Below are 20,745 nucleotides of genomic sequence, written 5' to 3'. Positions count from 1 at the left end.
GTTTTCGTGTGCTGCTCTGGTTCGCCAGAAGTGGCTTAGTCATGGTGGCCACATGACCCAGAAGCTGTACGCCAGCTCCCTCGGCCAATAAAGCGAGATGAGCGCCGCAACCCCAGAGTCGGTCACGACTGGACCTAATGGTCAGGGGTACCTTTACCTCTGGTGGTATTGGCTGTTTGACAGAGGAGCAGCCTGCAATACAAGGTGCAGGATCCCTTGGAAGTGGGTTGGGACAAATTACCTTTGAGGTACCTTCCAAGTGCACGGTTTTAGCTTCCCATTGGGGTGGGGCATTTAAAAAGAAAGAAAGAAAGAAAGAAAACATAGATAAACAAATCAGGTTTGTTTTATTTTCTCATGTGATGCACATCCATTTTCCACATTTCATTCACATTTACATGCTTGACTAAAAACAATCAATTAAAAAAAGCTATTTTTTAAAATATAAAAAGGCAGGGGGAACCCACACATTTGGAAAAACAGCCTTCTTGCTGCTTAAACCACACACATTTTATACAGTGGTGCAAATGAGATTTGATTGTCCTTTTCCACCAACCATTTCCCCCTGGAAAGCTACAATTTGCTTGGTGGGCGGCAGGGAGCAGAGATACATATTGCTGCCTTTCCCTCCTCAAGTAAAAGGGACGACATATTGTCTCCGTGGTAAACACATAATCTGTTGAGCAAAGTTGGATTATTTTAAAAGTTCAAGCAAGCTGCGACGTTCAAATGACATGCAAACGTCGTCAGCGAGTGGAAGTGTGTGTGACCTTGTCTATGCACACGAAACACCTGTGGAACTCCCTGCAGGTTTGTCCATAAGCAAAGCTTCTCATTCAAGAAGCAAATGCCCTATCCCCTTGGGAGCAAATTGTTCGCCCTAACGACTTGAGTGCAAGGGGCTCTGAAGAAATTCCAGTTTGCCATGAGGAGAAGACACTCCCTGCAATGCAATATTCGCAACGGGAAGTCGCTTATCTGCACTGCTGTGGTCGATTCCCCCGTTACAAAGATGCACAGGTATTTGCGCTGCCAATAGACGCAAACAACATCGAGGGAATCAGAGGGCGAGAGATGTCTGGTTTAGTAGGACTTGAGAAAACAAACGCTTCTCCAATGGTCCCCAGAGTCTTGGGTGGCTTATTCTAGAAGTCCAGGTCGTCTTGATCAATCGCCTCTGAGCTCGCCTCCTTTTTAGGGACTGGGCTGCTTCCGCCTTTGCTCTTGCCAGTTTTGGGTTTCTTCTTTGCCTGAGGGGATGCTTGGTCTTCTTCTTCCTCTCCCTCTTCCTCTTCCTCCTCCTCCTCTTCACTATCTGGGTACATCTTTGCGGGTTTGGCCTCTGTGTCGCCTTCTGCCTCTCCATCCTCACCACCACCACCGTCCTCCAATTCCTTACAGTCTTCTTCTTCTTCGCCACTCCTCTCCTCAGACCCTTTCTGCGATTGCTGGGAACAATTCCCCATAGAGGAGAAGGCGGAACTTTTTCTCTGGGTCTCTGCCCCCTCGGTGGCTCCTTCTTCCATTTCTCTGGGGTCTTCACTGCCACCATCCTGCACAGGTTCGCTGCCCTCGGCTGCCTCTGCTTCCTCGCCATTCGCCTCTGCTTCGTTTTCTCCTGCTTCTTCCACTTCTGTCTCTGGCTTGGCATCGCCCTCATCCTCTTCTGCACTGTCTGCCGGAGGCTGTTCCTCCGCTTCTGCTGGTGCCTCAGAGACCTCGCCATCGTCAACATTTGCTGCACATTCAGGTTTGTTATCTCCTTCAGCTGCCTCTGGATCGGCTGCCGCACCATCAGTTTCATCTTCCGTTTTAGGTTCCTCTGCAGCTTCTTCTTCTTCTTCGCCTACTGCCTCTTCTTCCTCATTCATTTCCCCCTCTCCTTCACTTTTGGCTCCCACTTCCTCATCTTCTTCTTCCATTGCAACCTCCTTTCCCTCCTCTTGTTCCTCTGCTTCCACTTCCTCTCCCCCTTCTTCCTCTTCCCTTCCCTCTCCCTCCTTTTCTCCTTCCCCTTCTCCTTCCCCTTCCTCCTCCTTTTCTTCTACTTCCTCCCCGTTTTCTTCTTCTTCTTCCTCCCCCTTTTCTTCTACTTCCTCTTCCTCCTCTCCCTTTTCTTCTACTTCCTCCTCATTTTCTTCTACTTCTGTTCCCTTTTCTTCTTCTGCTTGCTCCTCCTTTTCTTCTACTTCTTCCTTTTCCTCTGCTTCCTCCTCCCCCTTTTCTTCTGCTGCTTCCTCCTTTTCTTCATCTACTTCCTCTTCCTCCTCCCCTTTTTCCTCTGCTTCCTCCTCCCCCTTTTCTTCTACTTCCTCTCCCTTTTCTTCTTCTACTTCTTCTGCTTGCTCCCCCTTTTCTTCTATTTCCTCCCCGTTTTCTTCTGCTGCTTCCTCCTCCTTTTCCTCATCTACTTCCTCTTCCTCCTCCCCCTTTTCTTCTACTTCCTCATTTTCTTCTACTTCCTCCCCCTTTTCTTCTCCCTCTTCCTCCTCCCCCTTTTCTTCTACTTCCTCTCCCGTTTCTTCTTCTGCTTCCTCTTCTACTTCCTCTTCCCCCTTTTCTCCTACTTCCTCCTCTCCCTCTCCTCCTTCCTCCATTGCTTCTTCTTGTGCTTCCTCACCTACTTCTTCGTTCACAGTTTCCTCCCCCTCAGCTTCCTCACAGTTCTGATTTTCTTCCTCCCCATCTGCTGGGGCTTCTACTGCTTCACCTTCGGTCACTTCCTGCTCTACTTCTTCCACATCAGCCAACACTTCCTGCTCTGCCTCAGCTTCATTGGCCTCCCCTTCTGCTTCCTCTTCTGCAATGTCTTCTTCTGCCTTGCCTCTCTGCATCCTCAAGATTTGCTGTAGGTCAAAGGCCTTCACAATGGGGGCATTGGCTGCCACCACCGGCCCTTGTGACCACAGGGCTTTGGCCTCCATTTTCTTCTGGAAGCAGGCATCGCAAGGGCAGTACTCCTCTTCCCCAGGGGGGTCACTTATATCATCTCTGATGGTCGTACTGAAAAAATCTAATTCCTCATCTAATTCCCTTGTCTCGCGTGGCTTGCTGCGGTCATTGTAGAGGGACATTTTGTGAATGCTCTGCAAACGGCGCCTTCGGTTTTCCACTTGCAGGATGGAAGAATCGCGGCGCAGCTGCTCGTCCGGAGGCCTCGGGACCCTCTTGCCCGCCCTGCTTCTGATTTTCCCTAACTCTTTCTCAATGCTCTTTTGGATCCTCCGACTCACTTCCTCTTTCAGCTGTGCAATCATCAAGTCCAACTCCTCACTATTTGGCAAGTTCCACTTCACCTTGAAATCATTCATGGCGCTGACATAGTGAGCCATGAATTCCTTCTCGATCTTCTTCAAAAGCTTTAGCACCCAAACCGGGTCGGGGTCGATAGATTTCTGTGGGGTGATGAGGGAAGCTTTTGCTGTGGGTTGGCGAGAAACTATGTTGCTGGAGACTGTATCAGCTTCTGACTCATCCACCAGCTGTTTTTCGACACTCTCTTGGGGTTCGCTCTTATTTGTGTTTGGATCGGGTTCAGCTTGACTGTTGCTTGGCTCTTCAGCATTCTCTTGGTTGTTGCTTGGCTCGTCAGCCTCTTCAACATTCTCTTGATCATCGCTTGGCTCTTCAGCCTCTTCAACATTCTCTTGATCATCGCTTGGCTCTTCAGCCACTTCAACATTCTCTTGATCGTCGCTTGGCTCTTCCACAACTTCAACATTCTCTTGATCATCGCTTGGCTCTTCAGCCACTTCATCAACATTCTCTTGATCATCGCTTGGCTCTTCAGCCACTTCAACATTCTCTTGGTCATCGCTTGGCTCTTCAGCCTCTTCAACATTCTCTTGATCATCGCTTGGCTCTTCAGCCGCTTCAACATTCTCTTGATCATCGCTTGGCTCTTCAGCCACTTCAACATTCTCTTGGTCATCGCTTGGCTCTTCAGCCACTTCAACATTCTCTTGATCATCGCTTGGCTCTTCAGCCACTTCAACATTCTCTTGGTCATTGCTTGGCTCTTCAGCCGCTTCAACATTCTCTTGGTCATCGCTTGGCTCTTCAGCCTCTTCAACATTCTCTTGATCATCGCTTGGCTCTTCAGCCGCTTCAACATTCTCTTGGTCATCGCTTGGCTCTTCAGCCGCTTCAGCACCATTCTCTTGATTGTTGCTTGGCTCTTCATCAGCTTCATCAGCGTTCTCTTGACTGGGACGCTCTTCTACTTCCTGGATAGCGGGGTCCTCTTGGGTCTGCTCAACAGGGTCTGCATCAGCCTCATCAGCTTCTGCCTGCTCCACCTCAATATCTTCCATTTCTTCTTCTCCAACAACTTCTTTATCTCCCTCCTCCTCCTCGCCAACGTCACTGCCCTGGTTCTCATTGGTTTCTGTCACGTCCTCTCCTCCGGTAGAGGCTGCCTTTTCTTCTCCTTCAGATTTTAAGCAAGGCTGGGAATGCTCCTCTTCCTCTTCCTCACTACAGCCTCCCTCTTCCTCTGCTTCCTCTTTCACCTCTTCTTTGGTGGGTTTGGCTCCGTTCGTTTTCTCTGGCGACAAGGCACAGTCTCGGGCACCAGCAACGCTCCCCTCTCCTGAGCCTCCATCGCCACTGCTCACATCCACTCCAGAAGAGGACAAGGGTGTGAAGTCGCCATCTTTACGGTCCTTGAAAGTGGAGGGCACTTTTTCAGGGGCCTCTCCTTGGAGGCCTGAGCTCGTGCCCCCTTTCTCTGACGCGCACCCAAACCAGAGAGCCTGGAAGATGTTCAAGAGCTCAGTGTACCTTGGCCTGTTCAGGCACTTGCTGGACTTGCTTGAGGGGTCCAGCTCTTCGTCAAGGATCTGCAAGCTAGCCAGGCACGTGATCAGAATGTTTGCCGAGTTGCTGAGCTTTCTGCCCATTGTAGGGGAGACTTCGGGCAAGCTGTGTGAACGGTCCAGCTTGGCTTCTTGCTTGGAAGCCAAAAGCGCCTTCATGATCTGCACAGAGGTCTGGATGGTGCTGGGCAAGTCCTTTTTGTGGTTGTTCTGGCTGGAGATGACAGAGTGGTTGCATTCTGCTTGGCCTGCCTTAGCCTCTTCTGACACCGCTTTGGAAGCTGCCTCGTCATTGAGATCCTCAATGGCCCCCTCCTCAGCTGCCTCCTTGGCTGCCACTTCTTCTTCTTCTTCTTCCTCCTCCTCTTCTTTTTTTCCTTCCGACTCCTCTCCCAACGATTCCTGGTTGTTTGAGCAACTGGGCATTTCAGCATCCAGTTCTGTGCCATCTCCGTCATCCTGCATCTCACATTTCATCAGCAGAGTCTCTGAGGGGATCTTCCTCAACCACTCATGCACGACTTCTTCTGGAGAGGCATTGGGAAGAGAAGAAGGGATGATGTCCTCATCGCCTTCCACCTCAGCCTCTCCTGCCTCGTTATGCAGCGCTTCAGAAGGATCCCCTGGCCCGTTCTCCTCCTCCATTTCAGTGGGCTGCGAATGGGCTGCTTCCTCTTCCTCCTTGCTCGCAGTGGCGCTGGCGTTGTTCGATTTCTTCTTCAGCACCGCAGACCGACTTTTTTTGCCACTCGGCCTCCCTTTCGGGGGAGCTGGGCAGTGCAAACTGTACATGGACGCAGACTCCGACGCCAAAGCTTGACTAGAGCGTTCCGCGTTGGAATGGAGGCTGCTTTTCTTCTTCCTCGGCTTCGAGGGCTGCGCCACGCTCGACTGCGAGCCAGCATGCTCGCTCCTCCCTGACGCCTCTGTCTCTGTGCATTTACTCTCCGAACGGGAAGACACGATCGACTGGATGCTCCCAAGGCCCTTGTTTCTCGTTGCTGCCGTGCAGCCGCATTTGGAGCACGTGGATTCGAACACGCTCCCCGGCCTTGATGCCTTGTCGGTTCCATTTTTCCCATTGGAATTGGAGAAACTGGAGCCAGGAGATGATTCCTTGCTGGAGGAATCTGGCTGGCCGCCCTCCTGGATGCTTTTGGAGGACTGGCTGCAATGCCCGGAAGAGCTACTTTCACTCTCCACGTTGCCGGCGGGAGGTGCCGCTGCTTCGCTTAAGGACGACACGTTGGAACGAGGAGAGCTTGCGTCGTGAGATGCATGGCATTCTCCCTCTCTTCCTTCCATCTCTGGGGAGCTTTTGGAGTAGCAAGAGGCCCTGCTGCTCGACCGTGCATCTTCTGCATGCAGAGACCTTTTTGTCCTCTTTTTCTTGATGGTGGACACCCTGGAGACTTTGGCGCCTGCCTCTTGGTGACTGTGGCTGTGCTTGCTCCTCCTGGAGGAAGAGGAAGCTGCTGCACTGCACACCTGCGTTTCGTTGCTGTCTTCTCTCTGGCTATTCCCATCGCAAGCTTTGGAACGGAAGGACCGTTCTGTGGAGCACCTCCCGCACTCGCTGACGTCATCCCTGACCGATTGGTTGGACGCCACATTTTCCAAGGCGGAATGAACTTCGCTCGTCTCCTCTTGTTCCTTGTCCGCCTCTTCCTCCACGGAGAACGAAGAGATTGGCTGAGCGTCTTCTGAAGGCTCATCTGGGTTGTCCCTTGTCTCAGGTGTTGTCCTCTGAATGGATTGGCTGTAGGCGCTCTTTGGAGAGGATGGGCAGCTGGCCTCTTCCAGTTCAACCTCTTCCCTCGCCTTGATGCTTCGGGAGGAGATGGTCCTCACCACGCTGCTGCTCTCCTCGCACACTTTGATCTGGCTTTCCGCAGAACAGTGAGACGATTTCGACCCGCTGCTCCCCGCCCTGCTGCTGTTGCCCTCCATTCCTTCTGCGGTCGCCGTGGAATTGTCCTCATTTTGGGAATTGGCTAAGCAAGCTGCGGAATGCATTTCCACAGGTGACCCCCTTTTGCTCGTATTGCTCTGGCCGTGTCGACAACGGCATTTTTGCACCGTGCGGTATTCTACCCTGTTCTCTACAGTCTCCGAGTAGCAAGAGGATTCCTGTACGACATGCTTGGAATATTCTTCTCCGCTGGACGAGGTGCGGCTGCTCTCAACAGAGGCCGTCTTCTTGCGGATGACCCTACGGTGGGACGACGTGCTTGAGCAAGAAGAGTGGGTGTACCAAGTGTTCTTGACCCATGGCTCCTCTTTCTGGGAAGCATGCATGGGGTTCTTCCAAATGTCATACTCTTTGCATGGCTTGCCACAATTGTGGCAACACGCCTCCTCATTTTCGGACTCGTCAAGGTTCGAGATGTAAGAATCGGCATCGCAGGGGTATAATGAGTCGTCCACCTCGGAGCTGACCTCTGGGTTCTCTTTCTCTGCGGGGTCAGTTCCATTGTCTTCGTCTATGCCCATCTCTTCACAGGACACCTTGCCCCTCAGACTGGACTTCTGGATATGTGTGGACCACTGGAGCGTCTCGTCGTTGAGCAGGCGGAAGCGGACTTTCATCTCAACGGACAGGCTGCCATCTTTGTTCACGTGCACCCTCTTCTCGATGTCATCGTTGACCAAGGAATGAACCAGGTTGCCCGCTTTGGAGTGTGGGCAGTGGCTCAAGCAGGGGGCGCCATTCTCCGGCGATGTCACGAGGCCGTTTGGATAGGATTTTTCCGACGACAAAGAGAATCTCGCGGAGCGATTGCTCAAGGCTGACCGCGGGTGGATCACACTCTTCTTGGCTTTCAGTCCAAAGTTCACTGGAGTTTGAAGGAGATGGGGGTGTTGAGGAAACACAAAAAGGGAAATTGTAAGGAATTATGCCAAGCATACAGCGACACTTAGGACAGTAAACTGGGAGCTCAGTGATATTGTTATTATTATTGGCTCCCAGTACGTTTCCAAGCACAATTTAAAGTGTTGGTGCTGACCTTTCAAGCCCTAAACGGCCTCAGTCCAGTATACCTGAAGGAGCATGTCCACCCCCATTGTTCTACCCGAACACTGAGGTCCAGCACCGAGGGCCTTCTGGCAATTCCCTCACTGCGAAAAGCCAAGTTACAGGGAACCAGGCAGAGGGCCTTCTTGGTAGTGGCCCCCGCCCTGTGGAACGCCCTCCCACCAGATATCAAAGAGAAGAACAACTACCAGACTTTTAGACGACATCTGAAAGCAGCCCTGTTTAGGGAAGCTTTTAATGTTTAACAGACCACTGTATTTTAATACTTTGTTGGAAGCTGCCCAGAGTAGCTGGGGAAACCCAGCCAGATGGGCGGGGTATAAATAATAATTAATAATAATAATAATAATAATAATAATAATAATTACCTGCCCTTTGCCATAAGGTCCCAAGGTGGCTTACAACATCAAAAACAATTCAAAACAACCCACAGCATAAATATAAGGTGGGTCCTTAAAACATATGCCTCAGGTGTTAAAAGCCAAGGTACAGAGGTTGCTGCTGCTGCTGCTGTTTTATGACCTGTCTGGCACTTAGGAATCTGCAACATATTCAAAGCCCTATGGCTGTTTGCAAAGGGCTTTTAAGGCAGCCCCTCCCCTCCTGACACAAGAGCCTCAAATGGGAGCAGGGGGAGGCCCTTTGCAAAAGGGCTCTTTGAAACAGCCAGCCCTTTCAACACCACTCAAGCAACATTTAGAGGAGGAGGCAGGCTGCTTCCTAATGTGCTCTGCAAAATCACTGTTTAATGCAGCCTCCCTGCTTTAAACATTCCCCCAAGTTCCCATCTGAGCTACAGAATTGCCATAAAAATTATTATTATTTAGCTGTGATTCCTGCATTGCAGGGGTTTGGATTAAATGCCCCTTTGGGCCAACCCTGCAATTCCTTATACGTATAATTCATTATACGGTCCTGATACTTACTGCTCCAAAATATAACAAACAAAGCACATTTGTATATTTTGCAGTATGTTAATGTTCTCTCGTGCTTTATTAATCCATTTTTTAAAAAAATAAACCATTTTTTTTAAAAAATAAACCATTCTTCTTGCATTGGAACATTATCCCCCCCCCCCCATTTTTTGAAATACCGTATTTTTCCATGTATAAGACGCCCCCGTGTATAAGACGCCCCTTATTTTTGGGGACTCAAAATTAAGAAAATGGGGGGGAGAGAGATTGCCCCGTGTATAAGATGACCCCAATTTTTCTCCATTATTTTAACGTAAAAAACCCCCTAGTCTTATACATGGGAAAGTATGGTACTTTTTATTTTTGGCAGCAGGAAGCAGATTTACCAGTTCTTCTCAATCTGTTTCCAGGACTAAATGCTTCAAACCACCCAGTACTAGTAATTCTGCTGGTAATAAAATATAATAATATATATAATAATATATATATATATATATATATATATATATATATATATATAATCCCATGTGCTTCAGAGATCGAGCACTACCAAAATATAGGTCTAAAATCTGCTCAATGTTGAATGCAATTGATTTAGTCTCTGTTGTGTTAATTACCACTGTTACTGAATTGTTCCCTTAAGCCTCCAAAGCAGATTTGAGGAGGAATCATAGAATAGAATCATAGAGTTGGAAGAGACCACAAGGGCCATCGAGTCCAATCCCCTGCCAAGCAGGAAACACCATCAGAGCACTACTGACATATGGTTGTCAAGCCTCTGCTTAAAGACCTCCAAAGAAGGAGACTCCACCACACTCCTTGGCAGCAAATTCCACGGAGGAGATGGACAGGAAGTCCTTTTTAAACAGGTGGAGGTACTTGTGCCAATTTCCGCTTCCCCATCCCTTCTTTACTGAACCTGCAGAACAGTGGCCTGTTGGAAGACCAGGAGATTGAGCCCCCTGGCAGCTGCCCATCGAGAAAAACTGAAAGACCTAAACTTCCCTAAACAGAGTTGCCTTCAGATGTCTCCTAAAAGTCAGGTATGTCTCCTAAAAGTCAGGCAGAGGGCCTTCTCGGTAGTGGCACCCACCCTGTGGAATGCCTTCCCATCAGATGTGAAAGAAATAAACATTTCCTTCACATCTGATGGGAGGGCATTCCACAGGGTGGGTGCCACCACTGAGAAGGCCCTGTGCCTGGTTCCCTGTAACCTCACTTCTCGCAGTGAGGGAACCGCCAGAAGGCCCTCGGAGCTGGACCTCAGTGTTTGGGCAGAACAATGGGGGTGGAGACGCTGCTTCAGGTATACATATTGCATTCTTGTACAAGGTAAAAGGTAAAGGTACCCCTGCCCGTACGGGCCAGTTGTGACCAACTCTAGGGTTGCGCGCTCATCTCGCTTAAGAGGCCGGGAGCCGGCGCCGTCCGAAGACACTTCCGGGTCACGTGGCCAGTGTGACGAAGCTGCAACTGGCGAGCCAGCACCAGCGCAGCACACGGAAACGCAGTTTATCTTCCCGCTAGAAAGTGGTTCCTATTTATCTACTTGCACTTAATGGTGCTTTTGAACTGCTAGGTGTGCAGGAGCAAGGACCGAGCAACGGGAGCTCACCCCGCCACGGGGATTCGAACCGCCGACCTTACGATCAGCAAGTCCTAGGCACTGAGGTTTTACCCACAGCGCCACCCGCGTCCGTTCTTGTAGTTTTAATGCATTTTATTTTGTACTCATCCATTCACCTCTTTGAGGGCCCTCGTGGAAAGAAGCGATATATAAATAAACCAATCAATGAATGAACTGTGATTTAAGGTATTTTTCTATCAGGTTTGATAGTGGTTTGGCCCCATCTATTCCCAGTCCTTCCCCCAATTCCTTACAATGGCAACTTCTTTATCTTCCAGCCCGCAAAATATTGTTGCTGGCACCTGTCTGTCTCACGAGACAGTGGAATATGCCTCCGGGGGTGAAGTCAAACTGCTGCATTAATTTGTCTGCTGGTTGTTAATTTAAATAGCACCTCACATTTGCTATCTCCCTGTATATTTTCATGCTTTCTTCATGAGCAGAATACAGCTTCCCTGATCCCAAAATACTGAAATAGGCGGGCTGGTTTGCCACCCATAACACTTGTGGTCTCATCAAATAACTTGGCTACATTTTGTCCATTCGTTAAATCCTTAATTGTGTTTGAACCAGATTGGTATCACCCTTTTATGTTGCCCAACATGCTAGTAGTATAAACTAAAAATTCATTATAAAAATAAATGTTGATAGTTCTGTGCATACAGTATCTTTTGTTTAAATTATTTTCTCTAAAGTGGCGGATATTGGCAGTGTATTTCTCTCCACTGCTCTTCCTGATATCACGTTAGCATGCAAACAAACGGAATTCATTTCAGCCAGGATAAGTTAAATGGAACCTCCATGGTCAGGCACAGTGTACCTTGGCTTGCCAGATGCTGGAATATAACCAAGCGTTTCCCAAGGCATCTGAGGGGCCGCTGTCTGCAGTCTGAATTCAGACCTACATGGATCCTCATTCTGATCCAGGAAGGCCACCCAGATTTTGTCACCCCACCCTGAGACCTTCGGATGGGGTGGGTGATCAATACGTCTTCCAGAAAAAGAAGAAACTGCTTCCAAACCACCAACCCAAATCCAGCCCCCGCCCTCTTTCTTACTTTCGTGGTTTTCGCCAACGTTGCCTCTGCTGTTGGACTGTGAAGGTAGACCGGGCAGCTTCTCTGAGGAGGGCTTCCGGGGGTTTTCCACCACGATGGGTTTGAAGGGCTCTCTCCCCACACAGACGAGGACATTGGGGCAGTGCAGCAGAGCTTGCATGTTGTCAATCTGGAGGGGAGGCAAGCACAGCAGACGTCAAAACTGGACTTATCTTACACATCACTTGGGAAGACAGGTGAGCTAATGACAGTGTACTGGAAGAAGCAAAGATCATCAATGAGAGAGCCAGTGTGGTGTAGTGGTTAAGAGCATTAGACTTGTAATCTGGGGAACCGGGTTCGCGTCCCCGCTCCTCCACATGCAGCTGCTGGGTGACCTTGGGCCAGTCACACTTCTTTGAAGTCTCTCAGTCCCACTCACCTCACAGAGTGTTTGTTGTGGGGGAAGAAGGGAAAGGAGAATGTTAGCTGCTTTGAGACTCCTTCGGGTAGTGATAAAGCGGGATATCAAATCCAAACTCTTCTTCAATGTCGAAGCAATGGTTCTTCAACATCAACTTGGTTGGACTGGTCATGTTGTGCGGGTGATCATCTTCCAAAGCAACTACTCTATTCTGAACTTAAAAATGGAAAGCGCAATGCTGGTGGTCAACAAAAGAGGTTCAAAACTCTCTCAAGGCAAATCTTTAAAAATGTAGTATAACTGGGAAACGCTGGCCTGTGAGTGCTCCAGTTGGAGAACAGCCTCTACCAAAGGTGTCATAGGCTTTGAAGACACTCAAACTCAGGACGCAAGGGAGAAACGTGCTAAGAGGAAATTGCGGGCAGCATTTGAAATCTGAGCAACGGGAAGAAAATGATAATATATGAAATAGAGGACGGTGTATTAGATTAAACAGGTGATACAGTGGACGCTTGGGTTGTGAACGTGATCCATGCAGGAGGCATGTTCGCAACCCGCAGCGACGCGTCTGCGCATGTGCGGGTTGAGATTTGGCACTTATGCGCAAAGCACGATTTAGCACTTCTGCTCATGGTCGACCCACAACACCCGGAAGTAACCCGTTCCAGTACTTCTGGGTTTCAGCGGGTCCGTAAACTGAAAAAACGCAAACTGAAGCGTCTGTAACCCGAGGTATTATGCAGTATGTAAAAGGGATGGGTTTACAAACAGCATAGAAGGAAAGGTCAGAAATCAAATCATAAGAGAAATGTATAAGAAACTTGAAATTAATTGGTTAAAGTTATGGAAACCTGATAAAAATTTCAGCGCGAGGTGTCCCTAATTGTTTAGGGTTTTGCACACTAGCTTAGGAACCCTGAATCTGGCCTACTAGCAGATGGGAAGCCCAGGCCTCACAGAGGAACCCCAACAAGGAGCCTGAAGTTCCCATGGTCAAAGTCTCAAAGTCATGGGTCTTCTGCCATAATGTTGCCCAGCATAACTGAGAACTGCCTTCCCCACCCACCTGTTCTCAGGCTAATCATAGAATCATAGAAATGTGGAAATGGAAAGGACTACAAGTCCAACCCCATGAGATGCAGGAATCTTTTTGCCCGATATGGGGCTCAAATCCACAGCCCTGAGTGAGCTATCCCACTTGGGATAACTCCAAGGGGGTTTAAATTCCCAAACATCACAGAGAAAGGAAAGGATTACAGTGGTATCTTGGTTCTCAAACGCCTTGGTACTCAAACAACTTGGAATCCAAACACTGCAAACCCAGAAGTAAGTGTTCCGGTTTGCGAATATTTTTCGGAAGCCAAACATGCTCCGTTTTGAGTGCCACGCTTCCGTTTTGAGTGCCACAGTTCGGTTTTGAGTGTTACGCTGAGATCGGTCTGCTTTTGCTATTTATTTTGCATTTTTGTTTTTGCAGCTCTTTTTCGTTTTGTTTTAGCGACTGTGTGGAACCTAGTTCAGCTACTGATTGATTGATTGTGCAACTGCAGTACACTGGTACCTCGGGTTAAGTACTTAATTCGTTCCGGAGGTCCGTTCTTAACCTGAAACTGTTCTTAACCTGAAGCACCACTTTAGCTAATGGGGCCTTCTGCTGCTGCTGCGCCGCCGGAGCACAATTTCTGTTCTCATCCTGAAGCAAAGTTCTTAACCAGAGGTACTATTTCTGGGATAGCAGAGTCTGTAACCTGAAGCGTCTGTAACCTGAACCGTATGTAACCTGAAGCGTATTTAACCCGAGGTACCACTGTACATTGTTTACTGCTTTCATTTTATGCATCAATGGTCTCGTTAGATAGTAAAATTCATGTTAAATTGCTGTTTTAGGGGTTGTTTTTAAAAGTCTGGAACAGATTACTTTCTATGGGAAAGCGTGCTTTGGTTTTGGAATGCTTTGGTTTTGGAACGGACTTCCAGAACGGATTAAGTTTGAGAACCAAGGTACCACTGTAGTTGCGATTCCTGCATTGACCCTTGGGATCCCTCCCAATTCTACAATTCTCTGTTTATCTTATTCTATTACTAGCTTTCTTACAGTCCCAAGTCCAATTCCCCTCCTATTTCAGAGGCTTTTATGGATTGGTTATTGATTATGCCCCGCGGAGGACCTTAAGGTCCATAAATAGCAACACCCTAGTGGTCCCTGGCCCTAAGGAAGTCAGATTAGCCTCAACCAGAGCCAGGGCCTTTTCAACACTGGCTCCTGCCTGGTGGAACGCTCTGTCTCATGAGACCAGGGCCCTGCAGGATCTGATTTCTTTCCTCAGGGCCTGTAAGACAGAGTTGTTCTGCCTGGCCTTTGGCTTGGAATCAACTTGATCCCCTCCCCCTCTTTCCTTTTTCCTTTCTCCATCTGTGATGGAACTCCTATTTGGGGACCTTTTTCTGGCTTTTTTTCTGGCCCACGTAGGACCAGTCTGGAAAGTTAGCCTTGGTGAAGACTTGACGTTTTCATCCCCACCAAAGTTTCTGATTTGAGTTTCCACTGAAATGAGGCTGTATTTTAATATTTCAATGTTGTATTTTAATCTTGTTTTTAAGTTGTGTTTCAATCAATTGTTTTTATACCTGGTGTCAGCTGCCCTGAGCCCGGTCTTGGCTGGGGAGGGCGGGGTATAAATAAAATTTATTATTATTGTTGTTATTGTTATTATTATGTCACTCTGGATATTTTGTATATCTGGGGCGAGGAGAAAAAACTTGCCCTCCTGAGGGCCAGACATCCATCTGGGGCCACATCACAGTGGCGAGCAGGGCCAGAAGCAAAAGAGAGCCAGTTTAGTGTTAGTGGTTAGAGTGTCCGACTAGGACCTGGGAGGCTGGGGTTCAAATCTCCATTTGGCTATGAAACCCACTGGGGTATTTAAGGGCAATCATTGCCTCTCTGCCCAACCTCTCTCAGAGGGTTGTTGAGGGGATTAAATGAAAAGGGTGGGATACAAATGCAATGAAATCAATCAATCAATCAATCAATCAATCATAATAATAATAATAATAAGTTGGTGGAACAATGAATGTAAATGCTATCTCTGTGCCATAGCATACTTTATGCACATTCCCTGGCTACCAGGAAGAAGTACTAAAAATAAATACAGTGGTACCTCGGTTTTCAAACGTAATCTCTTCTGGAAGACCGTTTGAGTTCTGAAAGGTTTGAAAACCAAAGCATTTACTTCTGGAAGCATTCACTTATGGAAAACTCAATATGGAAGCCGCGTGGCACGTTCGACTTCCGAAAAGTGTTCGAAAGCCGAAGCATTTACTTCTGGGTTAACAGCGTTTGAAAACCAAAACATTCGTCAATGGAGATGTTCGAAAACTGAGGTACCACGGTACACCTGATTTGCCCCTGAGCTACAAAGCAGAAAGTCCTCTTTCAAAGCTTATCTTTGCCAGCATATTGTTGTGTAGGGCCTCGGCAAGCCATTGCTCTTTCCCTCAGTTCTCAGCTCACCATCTACCATTTGCAAATGGCGAGGGGAGGACTTTTCCCCCCAGCTGGAACTCTGTTCTGGCACGTGTCAGGTGGGCGCCATTGCCATTAGGGATCCATAAGCAAACCAAAGAACATCTGTCCTTCAAAACTGGCACTTATACAGATGTTGTGCTGAGGTTTTCCACCCTGAACCGTGCATGAAAATGCAGGCGTTCGTGAAAATGATGTACAAAACGACATTACGTTAGGGGAAACACTGAAAAGTCCTTGCTGCTGGAATACAAGAGGCTCCATCAACATTGGCATTCCCTCGGCCGCTGAAGACAGATACCAGTCTAGGCAAGCAATTCTCCAGAACTTGTTGATGTAATTGTATTAAAACAGTTTTAACTGTTTATTTTATTGTCTGTCTGCCTATCTATCTATCTATTTCAGGGGTGGCCAACTCCCAAGAGACTGCAATCTACTTACAGAATTAAAAACTGGCAGTGATTTACCCCCTTTTTTGGGGGGAGCGGGACCGTATTCAATTTTAACGCCGCTAAGGGAAGGGAAGATTGCGATCGACCTGTTGGATGTCCCTGATCTATAAACTGATTGTAAAAAAGCCGACTTCCGGGTTGGCGCCATCGCCGAATGGCGGACTCCCTCCGAGCTCCGGAGGGAGCCTGCTCGGCAGGGGCTGGGTCCTACCGCACCGGCGATGCGGGGACCCTTAAAAACCACGGCCACGAGGGCCGTGGACATGGAGACTCGGCTGGCACCGTCAGCGCCCTCCCGACTCGTGAAGGAGCCTTTTTAAAGGCTACGGATCGGGTGCCGGGGAGAAGCGTGGTGCTTTGAGTCCTCTGCTATCCCTGCCGAGCGCAGCCGCATGCCATCCGGCGGAGAGCGCTGACTTCTTCCATTGAAAATTCGGACTTTTTAACAACAACCCGTGAGTAATCTGGAAACTGGGTTTAAAAGGAGGAAAAAAAGAATTTCTTTTTGAATTGGACACGAGCGGGGGGGGATCCAAAAAGGAAGTCAGTCCCCCCCCCCTATTGTAAACCTTCCAAGACAAGGACGGGGAAACCAAGGTCCAAAAAGATTTGTATTGCTGATGAAAACTAAGAATTCCACGATGGGGAATTATAAGAACTGTGCTGGAGGACGAATTGAGGGAGAAGAAACGTAACCCCCCCCCCTGGGAACCGGGGTGATTGAAGAGAGAGCCTGGTGAAAAGAGTCGGAGATTTTGACAGCTGTCAAAGTAGCTGTCAAAGTCGGAATGCAGAGAGGATTTTATTATGAGAACTTTGCTGGCTAAATTTGTTACAATTTGCTACAACTTGTTAAAACTTGGATACAAAATGGCGAAAACATGGATAACAATCGGACTTTTGGACTAGAGAAAACAAAGTTACAACAATCCCCCTAGAGGAGTTTCGGGACATTACAAAGATGGTTGTAAGTGGAAAAATACCATTGGAATTTTACAGGACTGGTTATCTTCTGGGAAAGCTGCAAAACGGAAATAATATTTTGTCTACAGGGTGTTCAGCTAAACGAGACAATAGAAAGGAAGGGACTGAACGCAAGTTTTTGTTCTTGAATAACAATAATCCCTGCAGACTTACTAAGCTTCTGAATTAGAACGTTTCAGCAGCAGAACAAGAGGAAACTGGACTACAATTTGGAAAGAACAATGGGGGGAGCTTTATTAAAGATTTGAAGCTAAGTGTTTTAAAAAATAATTATGAAAGGAAAAAAAAAAAGCCAGCAAGGAGTTGGGGGAAACAGGCGATTTATGGATTGTAAGATTTCCAGGCGGATAATATGGTTTGGTGATCAGGGGGAAATTAAACCGGGGACAGAGGGGGAGAACTAAAATCCAAAGGCTTGTCAACTTCTTTTTTTTTTTGAACTGGCTTTGTTTCATCTATTATACCTTTTATTTCTTATTTCTGATATTTCTATTATGTGGGGTGTCTTTATTATTAAAAAGAAAAGGGAAATTGTGGAATAAAAATGGGGTGGGTCCTGGGAAAGAAATTTTTGGTTTTTTATTAAGGGTATTGATGAGGAGTGTAGAAATTTTAAATTTGAATAATGGTCTAAACAAATTAAGTTTTTAATCAGAACCGAGAGCTTGTGGAGCCAACAACATGAAAAAGGAATATGGTAGGGGTGGGGGAAGGGGGGAGTCCCAGAAAGTGGATATATGAAAATAAGATTCTGAATGTATGTTAATTCTTACTTTCTGTATTTTTGGAAACTTTAATAAATATTATTTAAAAAATAAAAATAAAAAAGCCAACAACCCTCAAAGGACTTTTAAAAAAAGATAAAACAATATAATTATCAGTCAGAAAAATCAACAACAATCATTTCAAATGTTCAAAAAGTTTAAATAACAATAGATAAAACAGATTATAACTTGCATCAACTTTCTAAACATCTGGGTAGCCTTCTCTAAACAAGAATGTTTTTAGCAGGCACCGAAAAGGGTATCACTTTATTTATTATTATTATTATTATTATTATTATTATTATTATTATTATTCTGTTGGGAGCTGGAGAAACCCAGCCAGATGGGCGGGGTAATAATAATAATAATAATGTTTTTATGTTATTTTCTATTTTAATTCTGTTTTGATTTTATAGCTGTAAACCAGCCATTTGGGGCATTCGACTCCTTCAGCCATATACCAAAGCAGAGTGCAAGCAGCTGATAATAGCCAGATCTGGAAATGGTTTTCATTGTCAAATTCTGTGTTAATGCAGTCAAAATAGTGTGGCTACAAGTGATCGCCAAAGAGAAGAGGAAGAGGAAGAGGAAGAGGAAGAGGAGGAGGAGGAAGAAGAAGAAGAAGAAGAAGAAGAAGAAGAAGGAGGAGGAGGAGGAGGAGGAGGAGGGAAAAAAGTGATATTCTAGGCTGCATCAACAGAGGTCTAGTGTCCAGATTATGATACTGCTCTATTCTGCCCTGGTTAGACCACACCTGGAATAATGTGTCCACTTCTGGGCACTGCAGATTAAGAAGGATATTGACAATAATTCTATGACAAGCTGGAACATGTACAAATGAGGACAACCAAGATGATCAAGGGTCTGGAAACCAAGCCTCATGAGGAGCAGTTGAGGGTGATGGGTATGCTGATACTTTGAGTAGGAAACGAATTAATGGATTTTAATTACAAGAAAGGCGATTCTGACTCAACATCTGGGAAAACTAGATACTCTTGGGGTCCCTTCCGTCTCTACAATTCTATGGGTCAATTCTGTGACCCACTGAGATTTACTACTCAGCCGAGCAAAGAGATAAATAGGCCCTTTGTTGTTTAGTCATTTAGTCGTGTCCGACTCTTCATGGCCCCATGGACCAGAGCAGGCCAGGCACTCCTGTCTTCCACTGCCTCCCGCAGTTTGGTCAAACTAATGCTGGTAGCTTCAAGAACACTATCCAACCATCTCGTTCTCTGTCATCCCCTTCTCCTTGTGCCCTCCATCTCTCCCAACATCAGGGTCTTTTCCAGGGAGTCTTCTCTTCTCCTGAGGTGGCCAAAATCTTGGAGCCTCAGCTTCAGGATCTGTCCTTCCAGTGAGCACTCAGGGCTGATTTCCTTCAGAATGGAGAGGTTTGATCTTCTTGCAGTCCATGGGACTCTCAAGAGTCTCCTCCAGCACCAGAATTCAAAAGCATCAACTCTTCGGCGATCAGCTTTCTTTATGGTCCAGCTCTCACTTCCATACATCACTACTGGGAAAACCATAGCTTTTACTATACGGACCTTTTACTATACGTCTTCCCTATTTTACAAGCACCGGAAAGGAACATTCCAAGATTCTGTGACTGTTGGGATTGCGGGGGAAACGGCTCTTGGGAAGTGAGCTCAGGAGAGGAGTTGGGAAGCTGGACGAAGGAGAAAGGAAGAGGAGGTGAGTTGAAAAGTAGAAGGTAAATGTCAATATAAGCTGTGCTCGTGTGAACACATTGACAAGCCCCTCACAAGGGAAGCTGTGGCCTTCCCGATGTTGCTGGCTCCATCTCCCATCAGCTGGCACAGACCGCCATAAAGGCAGTTGTTTTCTAGTACCATCTGGAGAACCTTTGATTTTCCCCATCTCCAGATGTCTTTGGGGTCCTGTTGCGTTCTCAGCAAAGGGGAGGAGATAAACTGAGAAGCAAACAAGAAGGTATGCTCTCCTTGAAGGACCAAATACACACAGAGACTCTTGTCAAATGTAGAAAGAAGAGGCATGGAAGGTCAGGATTGTATCCACTGGTTTAGCCACTGACCTCCATGTCTTCTGGGTCCCATATCTGCCAGGCAGGGCTGGCACAAGAAATTTTGGCACCTGAATCGAATCACAAAATGGCGGCTCTCTCCCAACCAGGAAAGAAGAGGTGAGTGAAGATCTACATTAGGAACACGGGGGAAATAAACATCTAACTCTGCCCCTGTGAATCTTGCCACCTTGACGCCAGGCCTTCTGTTCTGACACAAACTGATTTAAGAGTCAGTGTCATGTGAAAGATGGACTTAGTTTACATTCACGCCATTTCGTTTTGTTTCACTTTTAATTTTTATACCGCCTTTCTATATTACTATGCACAAGGCAGTTCACAAGCGGAAAAAGCAACAAAATATAAAACGCCGCTCATCTTATAGCAATCTGATCCAATACGAATAAATCGTAATAAAAATATGACTTAATGTAAACAACTTTTATCAAATGAAGTAATATCCAGTAATCCATTAAAATATACCCAATAAAATTAACCCACAACATATCAACACATAATTGAACAGAAATTCACTCTCGACAATTACAATAGATTGTTATTAATTTATAATCAATAAAAACAACCACAAAATTACAATAATAAAATATCCCAATGCATTTTTTAAAAACCATGTAAAAAGACTGAATTGAGCAAGAAGGTTACATAGCTTATAAAATTGTTTTTTTTAAAAAAAAGATTAAGCACATTTAAAGCACTTCAAATAGTCATGGCTTCCCACAAAGAATTATGGGAGCTGTAGTTTCTTAAGGTTTCTGAGAAATGCTAGGAGTCCCCCATTCCCTTCATGGAGAGGTTTTCCAATCAACACCTCCTCACAGGGAACTCTGGAAACTGTAGCTTTGGGAGTGAAATAGGAGAACCTTAATGATTCTCAGCAGTACCCTTAACAAACTACAGCTCCCAGAATTCTTTGGGAGAAGCCATGAATGTTTAAAGTGGTATCACGGCACTTTAAATGCAAGGTGTGAATATGACCTCAGAGTGGGGAGACCTGGATTCAAATTCTCACTTCGGTCCAAAGCTTACTGAGTGACTGGCTCCTTTTTCCTTCCCTCCCTCCTCTGATGAACCTCTCCCGTCTCTGCCTCCCAAAGGCTTGCA

At 46.7% G+C, this 20,745-nt stretch overlaps 1 protein-coding gene across 4 annotated transcripts in view; it reads right to left on the bottom strand.

The window, feature by feature from the left end:
- Positions 1–328: 328 nt before the first annotated feature.
- Positions 329–20,745, bottom strand: part of RP1L1 (RP1 like 1) — a 49,184-nt gene continuing 28,767 nt past the window's right edge. For 3 of the 4 annotated variants that reach the window (XM_081000772.1, XM_081000773.1, XM_081000774.1), the window contains exons 4-5: positions 11,454–11,622; positions 329–7,654 (exon numbers count right to left, since the gene is read on the bottom strand). In XM_081000772.1, the coding sequence (XP_080856898.1) occupies positions 1,146–7,654; positions 11,454–11,622 (6,678 nt within the window). In that variant the 3' untranslated portion in view covers positions 329–1,145. The remainder of the gene's footprint in view (positions 7,655–11,453; positions 11,623–20,745) is intronic. The other variant, XM_081000775.1, reaches the window with a different exon arrangement.

The sequence above is a fragment of the Podarcis pityusensis genome (assembly GCF_964106645.2).
Source record: "Podarcis pityusensis genome assembly, chromosome: 3".
Lineage (NCBI taxonomy): Eukaryota > Metazoa > Chordata > Lepidosauria > Squamata > Lacertidae > Podarcis > Podarcis pityusensis.
The sequence above is the reverse complement of the archived record's forward strand: the minus strand, read 5'-3'. Positions and strand labels throughout refer to the sequence as shown.